General features: G+C 38.1%; 1 protein-coding gene across 3 annotated transcripts in view; it reads left to right on the forward strand.

Annotated features, from left to right (window-relative positions):
• LOC107267581 overlaps positions 1–24,119 on the forward strand; it is a 41,871-nt gene that overhangs the window by 8,894 nt on the left and 8,858 nt on the right. The window contains exons 1-2 of one of the 3 annotated variants that reach the window (XM_015739498.2): positions 11,004–12,331; positions 20,300–20,363. In XM_015739498.2, coding sequence (XP_015594984.1) covers positions 12,017–12,331; positions 20,300–20,363 — 379 coding nt within the window. In that variant the 5' untranslated portion in view covers positions 11,004–12,016. Of the gene's footprint in view, positions 1–11,003; positions 12,332–20,299; positions 20,364–24,119 lie in introns of those variants that run through there. The other 2 variants (XM_015739494.2, XM_025084919.1) reach the window with 2 other exon arrangements.

The following is a 24,119-nucleotide window of genomic DNA, read 5'->3' on the forward strand; positions in this document are numbered from 1 at the left end:
GTAATGCTGTGCCCTAGTGCAGTGCCCTCCTGAGTGTTCTTTGAATACCGTTCTCGGCCTTCACGGATTAGCTGCACCAGCTCCGGTGAGTTCTCCCAATTTATTAATTGGTGAAGGGATTTCGATTAGATAGTTCAGATTCGGTTCGTTTCTCTCTGTCTCTCGCACTATTTGCCTGACTCTTACTCCAACCCTCTTTACCTCAACCTAGCAGTCTGAGCGGCCGTGCATTTTTGTAACCTTTTGCTCCCGCTCATGCATCCAGTTGCGTTTGTTGATTTTACGCGACCCCAAAAATCAGCACCTACGGTTGCATTTCTCGATTTTACGCGTCCCCAAAAATCGACAGGATCCGTTAAGTTATCGCATTATCTGATAGGTTCCGTAAGAGCTCTCGTTTTGTTGGAGTTGGGCCTGTTCCACCCCAACTCCCAGTTCATACCGGCTCGTCAGTTCCCGGTGAAAAAAGAATTGGCTCGCGCCCGCCTGGCTTGCGGATGCATGAGCGAAGGGTGGACGGCCGAAGAAAACGTAGGTTGATTCTCGAAAATAGTTCGGTCTCGGATTTTTCGCTAGCGGTGTCGAGTTAAGAAAAAGAGATACGTTACAACATAATAATTAATGATATAAGATATTATATATGAATAAATTGACCGGAATATAATTCTTTAATTATAGAAGTTTATTATTTGTTTTGCGCAACGTCAAGCAATTTTCAACCTGAAATGTCCTTCGTGTTTTTTATTTCCATAGTATGTAAAATTTCTACGTGATACAAATTTAATATTATCGTATCACTTTCTGGTTTGGTTATTTGAAGAGACGTAATTGATTAAAGTATAATAATACGCATAGTCAAGGACTACAGACTCCCTTACACTAGGTTTTATACACAATTGACTATTTTTATATCTCGTTCATGAAAAATATGTTTGTCATTTTTATTTTAGACATATTTTCAAAAATTGGACATAGTAGATTTGACATGACAATTGAGTTTAATATTTCATTTAATTTCATCCCTTCGTAGAGTAAAGTCAATCCCTATAGTGTGTTGACCACATATGACGTCGAAGGGGTTAAAGGTCGAATGACTTTTTAAATATTCTTAAAATTTGAAAGAAATTTTGATAGGTATGACAGTGTAGTATTAGACTGTTAAGAATTTAATTAAAGTCAATTATTTTTAAGAGTACAACCAATTGTCAAAATTTAACGGAAGTCACGGAGGAACGTAAGAGAAGGAGGGGTTTTATTAAAACAGACGAAAAAATGCTGATGAAATTGTTTAGCTTTTATTTAATTTTTCGCTTGAAATTCATTTCCGCTTAATGACCTGTCAATTCTAAATTGAAAATTTCATTGAAACCTTTATTGAAATACCGAAGCTTTGTGATTCATTGAAAACAAAATTTGATCACGATTTAACTCTAAAGTCAAACCATAAGAAAATATACCTGGTGCATGATGGATTAGAAATTATACTAGAAGAGTAATTTATTTTCAAGACTTTCTTTCAATGGTATTTATTAATTTCACTGCTTCATTAAATTTTCACAATTGCTTTCACGTTTAAACAAAACTCATCCACAAATTCTTTCAGCCTGAGGGAAATTATGAAATTTTACAAGTTGCTTTCTACCACAAGCAGCGTCCCCAGTAGACATTTTTTTTAACGAGTCTCGTCCTGAGTCCTTATAGGGCCAATCCAAGGACTAGCTAGGACCTCGACAGACCCTTAACTTCCTTAATATATTTTTTTTAGGGATACTACAATTTTACATTCACATAGTCAATTATTCTTACAGAGTATTTCCACGGGTCAAAGACTCTGTCTAGGGGACTTATTCTACCTTAAATGATATAGAAATGTGGCCCCTGTAAAATCTATTTTACTAGTGAAATTAATTACAGCTATTTACAAGCTCAAGTTTGAATTTAGCTTAGGGAAAATTATTATCATGACATTAAACAATCACCGTTTTTTAAATAGTATATTCAATCTTATACTAAGTAAGGTCAATAATAACAAAGTTTGCCATAAGCCAAAAATACTTTTAAATTATACAATACACAGTGTATTCAACACATATTTAGAAATGCTAATGCAATGCAATGCAGATTAAGCTAAACCGTGTATCGATACATTTCTGAATTTCTCAATAGAAGCATAATACGAATAATAAAAATTCTGCTTACAGCTTACAGTGAGTCGACTATGGTAACCACGTAGTATAACAATAAAAAAAGCACAACAGGGAAAGATACACGATCATAAAGTTAAAGCCAGACAATACTGTATAGCAATAATGGGGATTAAATGGATTTTTTGCGCAGTATATCCATGTATATATATCTGGCGTACCTGATATATGGGCTGGATATATAGCAGATAAGAATTCACGTATTAAGTATGAGATAAGTATGTAATAAGTCTTACAAATCCTGCACGCAACATCCCATAGACCTAATCACACTTTCACGTATGGTGGTGCAGTTGTGAAACTGGTCCATGATAATAAAAATGCTTTGACTGAAAAGCATAAAAGAAAGAAATTTTACTTTATGACCAAGATGAATAAATCTGACTATAAAATATGAAGACAGGATAGTGGGCCAGAGTGATTTAGGATGAACTTTTCTCAGACTTTTTCATAGACGTGAACTGGATTTGAATTAGATTTTTCAGCGACTTCAAATTATTGCCTTTGTTTATAATGAGGTTGGCAGCATGAAATCAATAATTTACGACTATGGCGGAAACGTTATGGCTTAAATTTGAACATCTGACATGTGTTTTGTATTGCCGAAGTATAGGTTATGTATGTAAAAAAAAAAGTATGGTGTAAATATGATAAACTTTATAGTATGTATGTTATGTTATATGCATATGCAGTCGGTCCAGAAGTTGAATTTATTATTTTTATCTGACAGATCGAAAACAACGAAGTCGGGATAAGCGACACGTGGCTCTAAATAGAATTTTTTTTCACAAAGATATATTTTATTTTTCTACTTTAGCATACGTCTACGTGTTCCGATGAAAACCCACATGTCATTTTTTAAGGATTGCATTGTTCACGAACTATAAAAAAAAAAAATTATTGAAATCTTGGACCGACTACAGACTCTGTAAATAGTCGTCACTTAATTTTATTCTGGCAGACGAAACTTTAGAACGTCCTTGATCCACTTGCTCGCACGCAGCAATTGTTTTCTTCAAACTGACAGCTGTCAGAATTTGATAACTGTTTACGATTCGCGGGATTAAAGTTTTATCGTAAATTTTCTTACTTAAGCTTTATACGCTATTTGTCAATTGAAAAAGACATTGTTATTTACTGTGGAAAAATGTGGGTTGCATCAACTTTCAGTTAATTCGTAAACTTTTTCTTTACACCGTATAAGCAGCACGTGCAGCATACTTTTGCCATACATTTACTGTGCACTTTGAATGCATACCTATGGCAAGTATGGATTTGTACAGTGGCCATACTATATCCATACTTGTTAACTATGTTTGTGACATAGTTTTGCTATACTATAGTTATACGTATTACACAGCAATGTCAATTCTTTGTGCATAAGCTGTGCATATAATAGCATACGCATACTATACTTAAACTATTCATTTTACTAGACAGTTTAAATTGAACGTATCAAATCCTCTCACTGACTGTAGCTCAGCCTATCGAACAGATTCGTCCGAAATAAATTTCTATATTTTTATAACTTTACTTGGATAGAACGTTTTTTTTTTCTGACTATAAAAATTTTCCCCTTTTTTCAAAAAAGATTTTTTATTATGTAACAAAAAGATGAGAATCCCAAGCAGTGAGAATTTTACCATTTTTTTATAATAAGCAATGGCGCTCGTTTACGTATAAAAGCTCTGCTGCAGAAGCAATTACTCAATGTACTATAAATGAGCAGCTTAAAGAGCAGAGAGTCAGTCGAGAAATTTTCTTAGATTTTCCTGGCTTGCTTTGCCGCCCTGTTAGTAAATATTACTTAACGTTATTAGCTGCCCTATGACGTCATCTGCCGTATTAACAAATGAGGTCGTTCGCGGTGTTCACTAAAGTGGACGCCCCCGACTGCTCGATCAGGCTCGACGACGCTAGCAGCGGATGTTTGGTCAAAAGTAACCTAAAAGCATACGGAGGAATTTTCTTTCATTTGGTAGAACAAGTTTTCGTGTTATTAGGTCATTAATGAAAATTTCTTATACGTATCACATAAGAAAATATATACATTAAAATTTCTTTTTTTTCCCCTATTTACTAAATATATACAGCTATATCTGTACAAAGTGTACAAGATGAATCTGAACGAAGCCATTTCTTTTAATCAAGCAGTAAGATATTGCGATTGACCCTTTACCTAAATTTGATCATTTTAATTATTCCGCAAAAACAAATGAATTACGTCAGTCATACGGTTTTACAAATCAACATTCATTTTTTTTTATGAAGGAATACATCATTTATGAACTCGTTATGCAATATTTGGATCCCTATTCTATTTTTTGTATTCGTGTAATATTTTTGGCAGATTTTTTCCCCAGGTTCTCTTTTCGTGCATACTGCCCTGCGAAATGTTTGTTCACGATGGGAAGTACAGAGTTTTAATGTTTTTACTATGTGAAAAAGATGTGTCTGAGTTGTAGCGGTTTTAACGTGTGTACCAGCTCAAAGCGTGTCGGGTTGGAAATAAGCTGGCTGGCTGGCTGGCTAACCGTAGCGTATCCGCGTATCGTTAGGATTGCGATATGTATATACGTAATTTGACGTGATTCGAGGACGTCTTCTTCGTACCTCCAAAGACCGGAACGTCGACGGGAATCATTGTGCCTCATTTTATTTTTGCAATAGCGCCTATTCTCAAGCCATTTCGTATACGTCATGATACTCCACAATATTAACCCCAGTGGGTACGACCATTCTCCCCTATATGTTTGCGTCCATGTTTCTTTGCAATTTGACCTCTTAACAGAGGAAAATCATATTTTGCCTTTATTAAAGAAAAAGTCATTTGGCGGCAAGTAATTTTTCACGAGGCATAACTTCTTGTCTTATCACCAACATAGTGCTGACGTTATGACGATATATCACGTTATACCCACCGGCGTTGCATTTTTGGAAATTAAACAATTTGAGACGTCGTACCTGGTAAAGATGTTATTTCCTTCTAGAGAATTTTCGAAAAACTTATATCCCTTTTTTGCTTTTCTTTTTTTGTCAATGACTATCAAGAATTCCGAAATAATTTCAGGTATCAGAATTTTTTTTAAATTTTGAAAATAGAGTGTCAGTCTTACCAAAGTCTGGATGAATATTTATAGATGAACTTCCCTTACTGCCTGTATCTTTAATCTTTTTTTTTTTTTTAGTAATTTTTTTTCCTTCCTTACCTTCTTTGAGTCATCTTTTTTGAGAATTTAAAAAATTTTTTTTTTTTTACCGTCTTTAAGTTGCTCTGCGCAGTTCGTGGCGCAGATCGTAAATGTGTCATCGAAAAAAAAAAACTGTTTCTCACTGCGCGCTCAGCTGTCAAACTGTCAAAATTCAAATTCTTCAGGTACAAACTGTCTCGAGCACCATTGTGCTCGAAACACGATCCGAGTTTAACTGTCCCGAGCTAAATCCGTATGACATGTGGATCGCGAACGATTATTTTTGTTAGCTCCGCTTAAGCGTCGGCGTCGCCTTCGTCATAACCTACGACGCCAACGTTGTTGCTACTGCCGTCGCGTTTACCTCGGCTTTCGTATGATGCGATCGTATTATTAGGCGGTTCTTGGCAGTTTTCGACACGTTAAACGTGATTTACGGACGTTTTATTATCCGACGAGGAATGTGGTTAATTTCATTGACATTTCGATAAATGGATTTAACTTTCATGAAACTATATACGTCGTGTATTACTTTACTAATGTCATTTATCTGATCCTTGGATGTATGTACTTTTTTTTCATATTCGGAATTGGAGAAAGAAATAATTTTTTAAGCTTTAACAATCAAATTTTTCACCTATCCAGGAATTTTGGCCGACTAAATTGTCATACAAAAGCCAACTGGTTTTGTACAGATGTTAAAATTGATTTTTACTCATTTTGAAAAACATACTCGCGAATTTAACCTGTGGATGGACGGAATACGTTATAACGTCTCTAAGGTGGTGCCTGACATATAAGGGCTAACGTCTCGTGACGTAAAAAATATTTTTTTGTACTGACTTTTCTAAGATTTCAACAAAATTTCAATCTTTGAAATGCCCAAGCGAATGAAACTTAAATGCAATTTATTTTTGATAAAATCTTCAGGACTGCTAATAAGTTTCATTTACCCGAGTTTACGAATTTCTGAGAAATATTATTTTTTAAGGAGGAAAAGGTTTTCTAATAACCTAACCTGACACGTGGCATAAAATATTTTTAAAAATCCGTAAAAATTTTATATCAGAGGTGGATCTTTCTTGAATGTTTATTAAAATTGGCTGTTTCTCTTATGAGAGCTTTATACTAATTATCTAATATTTGGAAATACGCGCGTAAAAATGAATGAACATAGTAAAATGAGGAACAATCAAATTCGTAATATTATTTAAAGCGACAAAGATAGCAAAAATACAAAAATCGAAAAGGTACCAACTGAACTTTAATTTTTCATAATTCCGTGTCACAGGCCTAATTTATCGTTCTTCGAAGCTCTGTTGTTTCGTTGGACAACCTGTCTTGTAACTCTTATGTTACAGTTTCTAGTTTTACAACTTTTCAAAGAAACTGTACCATTCTTTGGTGTTTCTTTGATTTTGATTAGTCGCTGAGAGACAAATGTCCAACAACGAAGCAGGCTTGCCAATTTTCTTATTCCCGTTGTTTAATAAGTTATTTGCAAAGCACAAGAGAGATTTGTATTTTAAAACGTGAATAACGTACCGCGCTGTATAGTTAAATATTATACATGTATGTCTATACTATATCGATTAGTAAATACTTTTCATTTATAATTTTTCACTTATAAAAAAAATAAAACGAAAATACTAAAATCTAAATGTAATTAAATTTATGCATAAAACATGAATTATTGCCAACTTTAAGGCAACAGCTTCTTCTTGGCTATTTTCTGGTTAAATTTACATAATTTTAGTACACTCTTTCTTTATATTATTAATTTTATGATTGTGTTCCATAATATTTTATTTGTTTGTTTTTCAACAAAAAAATTACAAATGGCAGCTTGATAAATCATACAGACGATCGAACGAAACACGTGTCAAACAAACATTAATGTCATTCGAAATGTATATGTAGCTGAGTTCGCGATCGATTACAAATCAGTATTAATATTAAACATTCTAATGGTATTCCTATAAGCTTTGAAACGAAGCAGAGGACGTCGAATCCGAACGGAACAGATAATTCCTTGACTTTTCGATTGTTCCTCATAAAACTAAACAGCAATTTAAAGAATTGTTAGATTCGTGGAAAAAAATGTCAGTCAAGCCTTTGCATGAATTTCGAATATTTCGTGATTTTCACGCGACCTGACTCTAGCCACTTCTCAGGAGCCCCTTATGTCATTAATACGATTGAATTAAATTTACCGACATTTAATTTTGAAACATTTGAAATTTCATTTTTTTTTTAATATCCACGTTCGTATTACGTGAAGCAATAAAAGTGCAAATACTGCTCTTCAATCTTATTCAAGAAATAAATTACTCTTCTCTAAGTACAGCTCAGCGTTTCGTTTGAATATGTAAAATTCATTAATTTAGCTGAACGGGGCTTCTGCAAGTCCCGAAGATAATTTATGACTCACAATTTAAATGTAGCATTTTTTTTTAACTAAAAAAATCAATCATCCAACGCGATTCTCGTCGTGGGTAATAAAAATTGGTATCACTGAAACGAATAAAGCTTTTGCCAGCTTGTATCATAGGTATCGGCGCACAGTAATAACATGAATGGTACGTCGATTCGAAATAGCGAGAAAACGGCAGCGTCTACTGAAATAACATTGTGAAATTCATAGAGTCCAAAGAGGAACTTCAGCTCGCGATGCTATTCAATGAACTTTCCATCTACTCCACTTCCAGTCCCCCTTTATCACCGTGCATGTACGACCATGCACAAAGGCCGCCTACGCATATCGATACCTACAGGTAGTCACGTGATTCAAAATCGACCTATGTAATACGCCTATATGTGAAACTGCCACTAATTACTGATAAGTGTTTCTTTAATTAATATCAAGGCAATTAGCATTGCTCTATATACCAGTACGAAATTAGTTTCCAATTCGCGTGACCCTTTCGTCCTGTAGGATACAAGATAATGAAATAAATATCTTACGACTGGTAGACTCATGATTATATAATAATGATTTTCTAAGTTTAATTTTTTTAAATTTTTAATACATTTTGGGTATATAGAAAATTTGCGAAAAATTTGTTTTACCTCAATTACGCGATAGGCGAGTAAAAATTGTAATTAAATAATTTTATGCATCGACGGTTGATGATAATTTTTTTTTTTTTTCAAGGATGATTTTTATCAATGATTTTGCTACTTAGGTAGGAATGTGGGTTCCGGACAGAGAATATAGATGTAGGGTACATACACACAGTGTATACCGTGTACACAGAGCTCAACGGATCCCGGACCAACAGCCGGTGGCTTGGGCTACGCCGATGTTGAGGTCGACGCCTGCGCAGCCCCTGGACGGGTGCGCAATCAACCCTCGATTCATTCTCGACTACTCCGTGCCATCCCTACCGTCCGGGAGCGTTCCCGGGAATGTTTCGCCTGGCCTCGGACTAGATTCAAGTACGGCGTTAGACTTGGCGGCCGCGCAGCCAGGAGACACACAGAGCCAGCACAGTGTGCATTGATGAGTTGTATTCAAAGAAAGGAGATAACGGAGAATAATATAAAAAGAAAAAAAAAGACCAAGGATAGAATTGAAATGACATATAGAAAGAGATACAAGGTTGTCGTTCAGCATATTTAGGCTTAAGAAAAATTGACAAATCCCAGCGAGCCAAGATCCGTTTGGAGTTTTCGAATTTATCGACATTTTCTCAGGCATCGTATCTATACGCGAAATCTCGGAGGGTTCGTATCTTCTCGGAAACGATTCAAACGTCACTCTCCGGGGATCGGAGACAGATCGCGCAGCTTCCTTCTCAAGTATAAACGTCAGTGAGGCGAAGGGAGGCGAGAATGGCGAGAGGAGGCTTAATGGCAAAGAAGACACACGAGATAAAGGTGGTGGAAGAGGGAAGTCGCGTCGGTAAAGAAGAGTGCGAGATAGAGAATGGGGAGGATGAAGGGAAGGAGACAGAGAGAGAAGTAAAGATGGTTGCAGTCGTGGGGTCGATGACCGGGAGCAGTTACTCGTTGTGCCTCTGGCGTGGTGGTTCTCAACGCAGACTAACGTTCCCTAGGCAGTACACGCCCACGTAGCACTGACGCAGACGCAGGCGCGGACGAAGTACCCGTGCATAGGAACGCTCCTGACTTACCGGGGCAGTTGACGATTTCACCGATTGGGGTAGATTCGAGGATATCCACTTATATGTTCATTAAAATAGACATATCTCTTTTAACGACCTTTGCACTTACCTTTGTACCGGTGGATTTGCGAGGAGCTTGTTAGGCGGAATTAAATTATCAATCTTGTCGATTGATCTCGATGCGTCGTCAACGAGGCTTTACAATCGAATAGGCTCGTTGCGAGGTCGAGTTTACGACGTTAACGAATTACGTGCCTTTAACGGATGATGAACTTTACTGGGTTACATCGACAGTACCGTCTGCAGCTTTTGATGTCGGGAATAGATGTCAATCGAACTCTCTGGTGTCATTTGATATTTTGGACTTCGGTGAATTTCCACGGTTGTTCCGCGTATCGGGACATTTAATTAATTGCCACGTTCGGCACGGATCGAAGTTACGGTTATATTTTAGAAATCAAGTAACGGGCATGCTAATATATGTAAATCAAATGGATCTAATTTAATTGAACATATAGAAAATATTCTTGAGTCTCTCTCAGGTGAAAAAAAAAATGGCATGACTTTCAGCTATGGATTGTGTTTTGTCATTAATAAAATTGTCGTTGGGTAAATTGTGAGAATGGGGCAAACTTTCGAAATATTGTTCGATACGTAACGAGAGACGATGCAGAAACAGAGCAGTATCAGAATAGCTTGTCAAGATTCTCCCGGACGTGCTCAGGGTATAGTCTGGATATGTAGGCAGGCAAGCAGGTAGAAAGAATGTGCGGGTCGTGGCACGTTGCCGGAATAGGAAGGTTGGGTCTGTACCGCGTGATCCGTGGGTGCGTGAGCGCGTACGCTTAACCGCCCCCACTGTCGGGGGGGTTGTTATTGATCCCTTGTAAGGTTCCGCGGCAACATTGGAGCCGGCAGTAGTCGCGCGCTGCCTCCACTTCCCCGTACCTCGGTTGCCTGCTTTTCAGCCTCACCAGTCTGCCTACCTGCCGACCTGCCTTCCTGCCTGCCTGCCTACTTACCGCTGCCTACCTACCGACCTATCTACCCACTTATCTGTCTGACTTGCCTGCCTGACCACCTAGCTGCCTGATTGTTTCCCTGCTAACCCACTATTCCAACCTCCTAATTGCCCACCCACCAACCTACTTGCCTACCTGTCTCGTAGACTAGTTGTGCTGCCTTGGCTGGCTGGCTGGCTGGCTGGCTGATTCGATGGTCTGCCTATCCGTCCCGTTCGCCCGTCCGCCCGTCCGCCCGTCCGCCCGTCCGTCCGTTCGTCGGCCAGGCAGTGCGCGACGCGCGCGCTCCTCGCTCCGTAGCGAGTGCTTGCAGCAGCTCGTGAACGAGTTCCCCAGTACCGAGTGTCGAGTGTCAAGTGTTGACTGCGGGAGAGCCGAGTGCCGAGCGTAGCGAATGAGACGAGTGTGACGACTGTGGCGAGTGTCGAGTATCGAGTGCCGAGTGCCGTGGTCGGTCAGTGCGTGAAGCGCGACCGGCCGGCGTGCACGTCGCTGGTCAGAGCGCACTCTTACGTACCGTCAATATCTTTCCGCGCCGGCCTGGCTTCGGGCCTTCTCGTGCGTCACGGTACCGGGCCTGAGGGCCCGGGCCCAACCTGATTCTTTCTGCGACGAAAAAGCTTTCGATGATCATAAATCACGAGTGTCATCTTCAATAGTTCTCGAGGGTGCGCCCTAACACCTCCACGCTGCTCGTCCCCGGGCCTAACTTACAGTGGTTACACAAGTGCGAACGAGTGAAGCCTACGCAATTTTTTTGAACCTCTTTTTTAGTATACCTATGCCCTTTGGTCTTCTCGGTACCTTATTTTCTCTACGACTCCTCGATATCTTATCGTTCCACGTTCGCAAACTAGCAACACGCTGTGCTCCGTGTCGTCTGGGATACTCCGTGCCACGGAGACTTTGAGATTCAAAAGGAGGATCTGTTGACAAGCTGTACGAAAGTTATCTGAAAAGGCTCGAGATTATGTCCAGGACGAGAACGACGTGGAGGACAAAGACGTATACTACGACGAGAGAGTATAATTGGTGCGATTTGTAGGTTACTTTACGTGTCTCTACGTGTGCGTGAGTGTCCGACAGTCGTCGTGACACCCTTTACAGTGTCTCCTCTTCCGAACTGCCCATTCACGCCGTTTACGTCCTCCGCGAGACATGTCACAACTTGCTTTATGCTCGACTCCGTCTCACGTGCAGCTTGCACGTACTCTAGTTTTTCCAGACGAATGTGCTCGTGTTTGCAAGTTTGAATCTGACCTTCGGAACGATATCGTCGCCGAACGTGTTTGATGGGCAGAACTTGAGAGAGCTGGGGAAATAGAAGAGAGGAGTCACGCAGGAGATATAGAGGTGGTGTGCGTGAGTGCATGGCAGGGATCGTGCTTGAGTGCGTGAATTCGTTGATCCGTAAGTGCGTGAGTGCAGTTGTAGACGTACGTACATGAGATAGAGTGGGAGAGAGTGTTCCTATGAAAGACAGAAAACTGGCGTCTCAGGCACATGACTTGGCGACGGGGTCCCGCGGGACGCGGACCCGTCGAAGAGCCAATGCCGGTTCTCTTTCGAGCAATGGAAGTGCTACGGGAATGCAATGCGGTCTTTGTGTCGTCGTTGCTGGTCTCTTTCGCAGAGCAATGTGTATCGCAGGTAGCAGACGAGGCTCCGGCGAGTCTTGTTATCAGGAATTGCCGCCCGAGGGACACGATCGTCAACTGCTGCCAACGACTACTACCACTACCACCCATTTTAAATCCGAACCTTTTCAAACGAACGACGCTCTCGAGGTGAGGCTCTAGTCCCATCGTTTCCTAGAATCCACTAAGCTCTCGCTCGACTCGCAGACCGTTGACTCCCGTATATTTCTTTTAAGCTTGACGATGAATATTATTTACTTCGTCTCGAGCACTGTCGTTCGTTTAGCTTTAGCTTTTCCGAGGCCGTTATTTAGCCATATTATTTCGTATTCTGAAAATGCGACGTACTTCTTTTCTACAACGAATATTATCGTTTCTTGATTTCAATCATTTTTATCTCTTGCAGTCTACATTCACGTATACACATACGTCGGTTAGGTCTACTTCGGTTTATCTCGTTGAAATCCACATTGGTAACATATGTATATAAGAATTCTCGACGAGACGGAACGAGAATTGAAAAATGACTATGGTCACGAGATTATGACGTGGGGTAAAACGTGTTCAGGTAAAGATTGAAGTCGAAGGTTAGGAATGTAAATTAAGATATTTTTAATTCTCTTATCGGAATTTGGAAAAGTACTATCCACGGCTCATTATCAATCTTGCCTACCCTAAACTTTCCTATAAAGGGAATATACTGTTCCGTTATCCAAGCGAAAGACAATCAACGACCTCCTTATCAAAACGCATTACCAAAGGCATAAAAACGATATAGACTTCAATAGTAATCGAGCAATTCGATTATCGACATTCATTGGTACCAGATACCTTATTTTATATCATCTTATAATACGAGATCTTATTTTTTTTTATTTTCCTTTCGTCATTGTCTAATGACAAAGCGCCTACTATCGTGAAAAAAACCAATTTGGTCTCACACTCCAATTGCAATCTAAACGACAACTTCCCTATTATCTTGAAACGACAGTTGCTCTCCCTACTGGTCGATACCAAAGCTTTTCTCAAGTACATTTATGCTCGTTGCTCGTTTTCAATTGGTCGTTTTGCATTTTATGTTTTTTCAGATTTGATGACAAGAAAATAATTGATAAACTTCCATACGAAGTTCCGTATATATATATATATATATGTGTAATACGTTTCACAAGTTTACTAGAGTCTCGTTATCTTTACGGAAACTTCAAGTGCATAGAGTGAATTTTCGTAAAGTCAATTTCCGTGAAATAATACCAACGCCTATGGCTTTTGTGATAGGGTACCGACAAAAAGTTTACGAAAGTTACGACACCTAGCTGCGTTATCAGTCGTACAAATCCGAGGTTGCGTACTTTAACAATAGTAGTATTTCATGTGTGTGTAATACGTTTCACAAGTTTACTTTATGTTTTTTCAGATTTGATGACAAGAAAATAATTGATAAACTTCCATACGAAGTTCCGTATATATATATATATATATATATGTGTGTGTAATACGTTTCACAAGTTTACTAGAGTCTCGTTATCTTTACGGAAACTTCAAGTGCATAGAGTGAATTTTCGTAAAGTCAATTTCCGTGAAATAATACCAACGCCTATGGCTTTTGTGATAGGGTACCGACAAAAAGTTTACGAAAGTTACGACACCTAGCTGCGTTATCAGTCGTACAAATCCGAGGTTGCGTACTTTAACAATAGTAGTATTTCATTCAGACTCGCTGTACTTAATCCACGTGTATACAGCGAAACTCGTAGCTTCGGAATCCATGTATTTCAATGCACGAAAAGACGCCGGGAGAAAATTCTTTAAAGCGAGATACTCGCGAGTCTCGCGATTAGCATTATTTTCATGCAACTTTTCAGCGTCTCGATATTCCATGCGTTCAAGGTTTACGTTCGAAATTACGTACTCTGAGATTCTGACGTACAACCGGCGGGACGCTTATAGCTCCTTCGAATGACCATAAAAACCATGATGGCTGACTGGCTGCGAATTCAGAGGACACGTAAATCGGACCGATTTCTTTGCGCGGGCAATTTAAAAACATTCGACGTACACAGACGCGATGGTATTTACATATTTTGCTTTTAACTCTTCTTGTACTCGTTTTTTGGAATCCTTGGCCGGCCTAACGTAACCTCTTGTAATACAGCCAGATGTTATTTATACACGTAAAAAATCTTTAATGGAGTTAATATTTTTTATGCTCCCTGCCACGCGATTAAAATATTTACGCTTATGATTTTTTTTTGTATTGTTTTGTCTTATGGGACAAACATTTTTATCGGTTAATTAACATGAGATCGTTTATTGCATCGCGCGGGGAAATAATCAAATTCACAGAGGTGGCTGTACCCTTGTACAATTTTTAGAATATTTGTTCAGTCGCGAACTTTAATAACCATTACATGCATATACGTATGGAATTCTAAGTCCTATTAATAAGCAGACCTCCCTTTTACCGTGCCACTTCAATTTACGTAATGGAGAACTTCTGTTGCTGTTATACCAGCGAACACATAAGTGTGGATTAGTAACACAGCTGATCCAATACTCGCCCGGCTCTCAGGTGTTTGTACAGTTCAACCATACCCATTTTCTGTGACATTTAATCTCAAACATCGAGATCGTCTGTTATTTTTCGAAGCGCAATGAATTTTACCTTAATTAATGCACAATCTCTTTTTCTAATTAAATGAAAAAAAAATTCATAATTTCGATAATCAATAGTATCACTGTGTTTAACGAGTGCGACAGATATCTGAATTAAAAAAAAAAAAAAAAAGAAATAATAAAATACGCTTTGTTTTGACTACCGCAGACATTTTCTCTAGACGCTAATTGTAAGCATGCGCAAAACTCTGCAGCTGCCACAACACGTCAAATACTCGTGACGATTAGGCGAAAATTTTACTCTCTTACGAATACGTCATTACCTCGCCAGACTTTCCGTTTACCGGACAGACGAGACCTGTACTTGCGTATACAGATATCACCGCAAGGTTGATCTTAAACGAATAATAGTAAGATCCCACATGAATTTTTTTTTATCTTTTACAAGTAAATAAAATGCATTTTGTTATTCGTCCGAAATCTCTGTCTTCGAATTACATTACCGCTCCCGCTTTAATCCCCATACTACGAGATTCAAAGGAAGCTGTTCAAAGACCTCTCTCTTTCTACCTGGCTAGAGTGAAAGGATTCAAACATTTAGTAAAGATCGCGCGATGTTTTTAGTAGCAATTTGTACGAGCTTTACCGACCGAGAGCGTATTGGACATCGTATAGGATTCGCCATAATACATTAACAGACTGTACGTATCGTATGGGTTAATTGAGTGTGGTATATATTTGCTGCATTTCGCAAAATTCCCTCGGGTTGACAGATTTATTAGCTTATCCTCGAACATCGTGATTTTCAAACATTTAGTTTTATCGAGGAGAAGGAAGCTGTATGGACCGATGGTAGTAGGAAAAATAAATGAATAAGTTTCAACAAAAATAAGCTGTGCGGAATTGAAATTCCGTGCTGGTATTGCGGGGGGGGGAGGGGGGAGAGGGGAGGTGGTTGGGTGATATACGCATAAATTATTCAACAAGACGACAACTCCACGGTTCGTCGTATGTAAATAAAGTGTAGTGGACATAAAAAAAGAAAAATTTACCTTCGTTTCGAAAAGAAACGACGTAGGAGAACAGTGAGTAACGATAGACTGTTTTAGGTATTAGAAAAAAGATAGCTATATAGATATACTTCTTCGATGCTCGTACATAACCTCAATCCTATCTATGCGGATGTTACTAATGGGCTTCTGATAAGAAGGGAATAGTGACTCGCGGCCTTTTCAAATGACACGTGTCGATGAATGATATTTATGTGGTTGAAAGGAAACCGTTTATTCAGGTTGTCTATTGGAAAGTACGTAGATGCAGTTGTTCGATTTAAGACATGAGTGGATGCACATGACGATCAGCTGATCAGATGTAAACAAAGCCCGAATGGCGCGAATTGACTATTGTAAAATCAATTGATTGGCAAATAATGGGTCAAAATGATCGTATGTGTATTTAATTGTTTGCGTGTGTATGCGTGTATGTTCATATACTGTGCAAAAAAAATATAATTACCTTTTGATACAGTGACATTTTTTGTTCTTACTTCGCATTTCGTCTATAACTGTTGTGGGTGTACCTTAATGTTGAAACTGAATTTGAACTCGATATTTTAATATCGGAATAAGACTCGGAGGATTTTTTAAAAATATTTTTTAATAAAAAAAATTGTTACCTCAATAACTCGAACTTCTGTCGAGTTATAAACATATCTAAAAATATGAATTCTCAAATTTTCTAACGTTTTGCCTCTACGGGTTTAATACTCCGATAGGTCAAAGCTGTGATAACTCGAAGCGTGTTTCGTTTCCCTCGAGATTCGAATTATCCAAGTTTTACTTTATTTTAATATAACGAAACGCTTCAACGTTTTGGGTGAAATTTACGAGGAGAATCAAGTTCAGGATGTAGGTGCGATATTAGAACTTTGCGGATATCCACTGTTTCTGATTTGGAGGTAGCGTGCGGTCGCTTGATCATTTTTTTTGTTCGCAAATTTCACGAATTTTTCGTCGTATTTTGGGAATTTGAGGCGCGTACTCAAATTCAATGGGGTTGAAATTTTTAACCAATAGGAAATTGTATCTGCAACTGTGGGGTAAAGTTTGCTAATTCTTCGGGTCGGATACGGTATTTAATTAATTTTTTTTTAAATCAGTAAGTACCTTTGATTACACTTAGCATGCATAATATATGATACTTTATGAAGTACAATAATAAAGCATTTATTACGGGGCATATACATATAGCGGAAATATGAAAGTTTTTTTTACTGTATAAATTAATGTATGCTAATGTATCTCTGTGTTATTTTATTTCTTATGAAATCCCCTTCATTCGTTCTGGTTCTCTTTCATTCATTAACTTTTACATGCAATCGCTGATAAGGTGTTTATAAAAGTCGAGCAAGATTTGAATGAGGTCGTCGCAGGATATTAGTAAATTTTATTATTTTTTTTACAAAAAAAAAAGGTTAGTAAAATTTTATGAATATTTTTTATTGCGAAAATAACAGTAGCTTATATTACATTAGATCTCTACGTGTTGACGTTTTCTTACGTCTTCTTCGCATAAACGTTATTCAGACCCTAAATCCAATTGGCAATTATCGTACCAGTCGATCGCGATCAAAAACGATGCGATTTTTATTCATGATAAGTCAATGAATTTTCTTTAAGGATTATTCATCCACGCATGATGCCTCTCTTTGGTATAAGTCTCGAGCCGATATGTACGGATTCTGTAAAAGATTGAAAGAAAAAAAAACCATTAATTGCCTCCACGTGAAAAGATCTTCCAAATGAAATTTAAACCAGATTTTTTTTTTACTCACATGCAAATTTTCGATATACGAGAATCGTCTAGGCTCGTGCCGAAAGTAAAATCGCAGATACCAATTCGCAGTGTGGTTTACTTCGTTAATCGTAAAGTCCACTTTGATTGGTCGTTTCGCGGAGCTGCGGTTAGTTCTGCGGTTCGCCGGCCGATCTTTGTGGCGCTTCCGGTTTCGTCAGCCACGAATAACAAGTTAATCTTAGCGCTTGGCAGTTTATAAAAGTGCGTTCTCAAAGCTACGAAGTTCCACGGGTAATCGCTTTTGCGTAAATTCACCACCACCCGTCGTCCATCTCTCTTATGTCTTTGAAACCATTATGACCTTTATTCTCTCTCTTGCTCGTCCTCATTTTCTAAATTACACTTCAACATTCCTCAGAACTCTTTCACTGTCACCAGGCAAAGCTTTCCAATGCCTACTTTTACTATGTCTTCACGTACGGCTTACTCGGCTCACGCTCGAGTAAATTTTAAAACGCGTAATTAATTTGCCAAGAATTTCAAGACTTTTTTCGCACGATCGTACACAAACAAAAGTCAAAACGAACGTTTGAATTTTCTAATCCGCGAACGCGTTAAGCGCCGGTACGAGATTATTGAACTTTTTGTTTTCGCCGCTGTCAAACAGTGGCGCGTCGGTCATCGATCAAATCGTACAAATCAACGTCGACCGACGCGAAGGCCTAAACGACAATCTCCACAGCGGATGCTCATATAAAACACTGTACAGGGGAGACGTGTCTACCCTATGGTATTTTTCGTAATTTCCCTCGATCTTTCACTGAAAAGTCCCACGGCCATCGTGAAACGGCCCCAAGTTGACAGTGATTCGCCAACGATCGTATTAGAATAAAATTAATATATTTTTCCCTGCATAAACACGCGTCTGCCACGTACAATTTTTCGTTAATATTTCCGATAAAAATATCCCAGCCATCCACGTTGTCCGTCCTTGATCTCCTCGTTCTTCTTATACGATCGACTTTGCCCGCAATCGTCCTCTCTCTCTCCATCCAGTACTTGGTTCATTTGCTTCGTCTGCTTTTCTCTCGCAAGCTCTATCTCGAAACTCTTTGTTTCCGGCATCTCGAGAACCACTAGAGCCGCGAGAGTGCCTCGGCATTCTCCTCCCTTGAATTCTCGAGGATTGGGGGGACGAGCGTCTAAAGAGGACGGGAGAGCTTATATAAAGAACCACCCCCTTAATAATCCTATACAACCCCCAATACACCCCTGTCTGTGTTTTAGCACACGACTTAGTAGTCTTAAGGCTACTGTAGCGAATTCACTATTTTTCTTTTTCACTCAACTTCCTTCCTCTACTTCCTCTTACTTAATACACTGGAAACGCGTGAGACGACCTAGGTGGATAAACATAGGAAAAAAAAATTTCGATACCGTGCCAATTTGAATTTTCCGAAATTTCGCAAAGTATCTCCTGCTGCATTACACGAAGTCTTCCCTTACTCTGCCCCTCGCAACTTTCGACGGAGGCCGAATCTTAATCCGTGTCGGCCCATTTTACAATTGGCAATTGGCAATTGGCAATTGGCCTAGGCACTTGTCTTGGCAGCTACTGCTCATCCCGATGCCTATCGGCATCAGCGACCCTGGCCAAATTCTTGCGCAATCGGTCCTCGATTACTTGGGATAATTAGAATTTCTTTTTTTTTTTTTTTTTTTTTTTTAATTAATTTTATTTATCAAACGACTTTGACAACCGAACGTATATTGTGCTTAGTTATATGTGAGAGGGATAATTAAAAAGTTATTATTTTTTATATACATTATTGTATAAGCTTATATATTATATAAGCATGTATGATCGAAGCTGTCGACTGTTGCAATAAATTATAGGGTACGGTTAGATTTTCTACCTGACATTATGCAGTTTATTAATACACACATCGATTAAGCAGCCTTGGGTACGTAAAAGACCGAAACGTAAATGCAGTCGGCCATGGAATTAATAGATCCGCCAACAATTATCCGGCTCGAATGAAAAATTCCTGACTAGAGTAAATAAATTGGATTTCGAACGGTATCCCATAGGCATCATGATTCCTCACGTGACAATTTAAATTTACAAGAAGAACCATTTTCGAAATTCACCCAGATGGCAATTGACGATTTCTCTATGGGTCAAAAATGTATCTGATTTAAAAAAAAAAATATCACAAATTCATACTTACCTATACTCCGACCTTGATTTACATCTTTATCCTCATCCTCGTCCTCACCTTCCTCTAAGTTGACCAAGAATTCACGTTTTATATTTCCACTATGGAATTTATATGGCCGCCGCTCCTATCTTATACGCTTAGCATCAATTTACCACGAGACAAGAAGTTATTCATCCTCTACTTGAATCTGAATTACGAATACTACGGGAATGACAAATATTCGTCACACTTCACGTTTTCTACCTCATTATCGTCAAAGTTTATTTTACATTGTATCACTCGTATATCCGTATAGCGAAACATTTATTTACCAGCACCTTACATTGATTAATGTAAGACACATTAATATTCATCGTATACGTCGTCACTTTTCGTCTTTTTGGTGTCGTATTTGGTACGCGATAAAAAAAAAAAAGAATTCGTTATCTCACCGCAAAACAGCTAATGCGCAATCTCACAATGTTATTTCGTTCATTTGTTACAGAAACGTGCGGCTGCTATCACCGTTGATAGCGCGGAACAAAATGCTGTGTTTGTACGGATATCCGGTAAGTATTGAGATAAAAGTCCATTGCTTCCCTGCTATTTGACTGGTTTTTAATTTTTTTTTTTTTTTTTTTTTTTTTTTTTTAATATATAATTTCATCAGGTATAGATTACATAGAATTATCATCAGTCACGTTACATCCTGAGAAAACAAATTAATTACGTCAGATCTCGTTACGCTCGACGTATACCTACTTGTCAATTGAGAGTGTTACCTACGTACGTATGCGATGTTTGCTTGAATTATGGCCATGACCCAGATTGACATACCGGCTCCATTGTATGCTTATAGCTTATGCTTTATATGCTTAACGTGCAGTCGCGAACTATCTATGGGGCGAAATTCAGGTACTCCGACGGAATAAAGTAAGTCGAAAGTTTCGCATGCATAATTTTGACATTCCGTGTGCGAAAAATAGCATTTCACTTTTTCTGCGAATTTTCGTATTATTATTTTACGCCTTTTTTGCCTGAAGTCGTACTTATTAGGGCTAATGTAGATTGGAGCAAATTCGCGAATGGTCTACCCGAAAGCTGTGATAAATGCTTTGTATTAACTTGAATAGATGGGAGAAAGGTCGGACAATTGAAAGGAAATGTACTTTTGAATAATATATAGGTATATTCCTAGATGTCTGTGTCCTATCAAACATTTGTGGTTATTCTTCGAATGGCGCTGGGTAGCACCGTTAGACTCAACTTCTAAAAATATATATTAGTGTATAGCAACATCACAGTGAATTTTTCAGCACGTACCAGTCGTCAATTATTTATATCTCGCAAACACTGTCGCTATATTTTCACATGCAATAATTCAAAAATTAATGCGAAACCCGACACCTACTTTTTTCATGCGAACGGAAATAGCTTCTGTCGGTTTCTTTTTTTCTCTCTTTTCGATCGTGCGAATATCATGATAATATTTTTATCAGAGTTATAAATAACTGAGATTTTTCAGATTATGATTTTACACGACTTGTATACACACGTACCACGTATATACGTATATATATGATTTTCGTCGATACAATTCAAACAAGATTATCGTCGATTTCAAAACACGATTTAACAATACAGATCCATATATATATACATATATATAAAGTAAATAAATTTATATTTTCACACAAGCAAAGCCTATTCATACAAATCTCAGCACATCGCGTTGTGATATTTATGTTGTATAAAAAAAAAAAGACCAAAGTTTTTCGTTGTCTCGCAAAAACTCTAAATGAACATTAAACGTCAGGCAGTATAAAAAAAGAAGCCTATCTAGAACAATAAAATGAAGTCTCTGGCCATCAGTTTTTACAAAATAGTTTATTGCTAGTTTCTCAATATATTTGTATATTGTATATCGTACAATAGACGCCCACGCATTTATCATTTTGAACAATTGAATATATTCGAATCGGTACAGTCCAGCTACCGTGTACGTTAATACAGGCCGCGTTTCACATTCTTCGCACACCTCGTCACCCGATAGATAACGACTGCCAGATGCATTATACGTACATAGATAAATTCTCTTAATAATTTAGCCACTTGCGCGAAAGTCATTAGGCTATAGAAATGCGAGATGGATTTGCGATTTAAGAAAAAAAAAAAAAATAGTTTCTCTTACGTAAGGTACCGATAAATTATTCAGCTCTGTTGATCCTTGACCTCAAATCAGTTTGCACTCTCGATCGCCTTTGCACTCTTTAACGTATGTGCAATTAGTCATTCGACGATAGAAAACTGATAATTGGTAAGTGCGCTCAACTTTTTAGTACCGTATGGGATATGCTAATTGTGTTTCTTTTGCTTTGATGATATCGTGTTGTCATTTCTTTGCTACCGAAGTAATAATATACAGATATGTAAATGCGTATTGATAATGATGCATATACCGCGTAGAGGCTCTGTACTATTTATGAGAGAAGTAATATTTAATATTACAGTGTTAAAGAGTGAAATTCGTTAGGACGACGAGGACTTTTTTTTCTGTGTTAAATTTACAGACCTATGTATATATATTGTTTTTTGTTTTTGACACGTCGATAGTGTTGCGAGTTAAAAGATCGTGAGTTCTAGTCGCTTAGTAAATGATAGAAAAAAATATTCTGTGCTGTCGTTTGATGAACTGCGATAACAGATGATAAAAGGTCGTAGGTTTGGGTTAATGGAGGGAATTTTGAATTATGAAGTAGAGCAAATCGAAAGTGGGAAATTATGAGGATGTCGGGAAGGGGTTGAAGGGAATTGATGAAATTTATTATACAGTGGGTTCATGAGTGAAGGAGCATTTGGAGGGGCCATCTTTATATGACTTTTTGTGGTATAAGAGTCCCCTAGGACTCGTCCTTTTTTTACTCGTCAAGGGACTGGCAAAACATGGGAGGGCCACTTTTTTTATTCAGGGGACTCTTGAACGTTATTAATCGTATGGAGATGACCCCTCGACCTTCAATTGATCTTATAACTTGAGAACAGTTAATGCTGTTACTTGATTGTGGCAGTTGACAGCAATTGAAGTTTTTTTTTTCTTTTTTTTTTTAAATGAAATCTTATTTGATAATTGGCTAATCAATAGTCTTCGCTATTCCTGTGGGATGGTTTGTATTTGGGACAGATGCTCTTCTATAGGTTCTGTTTAGAATTTTTGTTGTCATAACGTCAACTGGGTCAACAAGCACTTGACAATAGGCCTAATATACTGTCAAAATCTGATTATTCTTACTGTTCTACATTAAGATAAATTCGGTAAAGATTGGGCAGCTTTCGTAATTTGCTCCTGACGTCACGTCGCGTACGAAGCGCGTAAGACCTCGTCCCACGTCACATTAAGTTATATCATTTTAATCCATGTGGATTTGAAGGGTTGGCAAAAATCCAAAATCTTTCGAAGGACAAACTCGGACGACTGTAACATCAAAAATTGTCCCAACGTATCAGTGTCCTTCATCCGAAAATATAAGAGAAATATGAAAAATGAGAAAAAAGAAGTAAAAATTGATTAAATATTTTCGAATTGACTGATTTCAAAAATTAAAGCTGTCATGGCGCCCTTACGCGTTATCTACGCTTGATAGTATTTCAAATTAAAGACAAAAAGAAAAACTCGAAAAAGATCAGATAAATTTGCCAAAGGGTAACGCGGTAAATTATAATTGTAAAAGTTATAAAAATATCTCACTACCCCGTACAAGAAAAGTTATCTAAATATAGAAAAAAAAAATTAATCAATAGCTCAGGAGTAACAATTACTGAGAATGAGTATCGTAAGTGCGCATTGTTATCGTTATTAGAGAAGCAAATGATGCAAAAGCGAGGACGGCGCGACGCTCGGAACGGCCGTCGGTCTATAAATACTCGTAGAATCCGTTGTTCGTTCAAATCGAAATAGAACTTTCATGCTAAAATTATACGAGCGCCATGTATTTCTGTGAATGAAAGCCGACGGGCTATAAATGTAAGTGGGTGGTGGCAGGTCGATAGATGGGTAATTGGGATCGGTAGGATATACATAGGTGGAGAGTTAGGCATTTACCACGTGTCTTTAGTCTGCGGCAACGGCCTTTTAGGACGCAACTGGGCGCATTCGTTACGTACAAACCATAACTTATGTATACCTAACCTACCAATTGGTTGACAAGAAAACAATGAAACGTAGTATTTTCTCTGACAACGTCATAGCTCTCATATGTACGTCCCTTGACTTATCGTGCGATTTTGTGTAATTATGATTTTTTTTTTTTTTTTTTTTTTTTTTTTTA

Source organism: Cephus cinctus, unplaced genomic scaffold (genome assembly GCF_000341935.2).
Source record: "Cephus cinctus unplaced genomic scaffold, Ccin1 Ccin1_scaffold0413, whole genome shotgun sequence".
NCBI lineage: Eukaryota > Metazoa > Arthropoda > Insecta > Hymenoptera > Cephidae > Cephus > Cephus cinctus.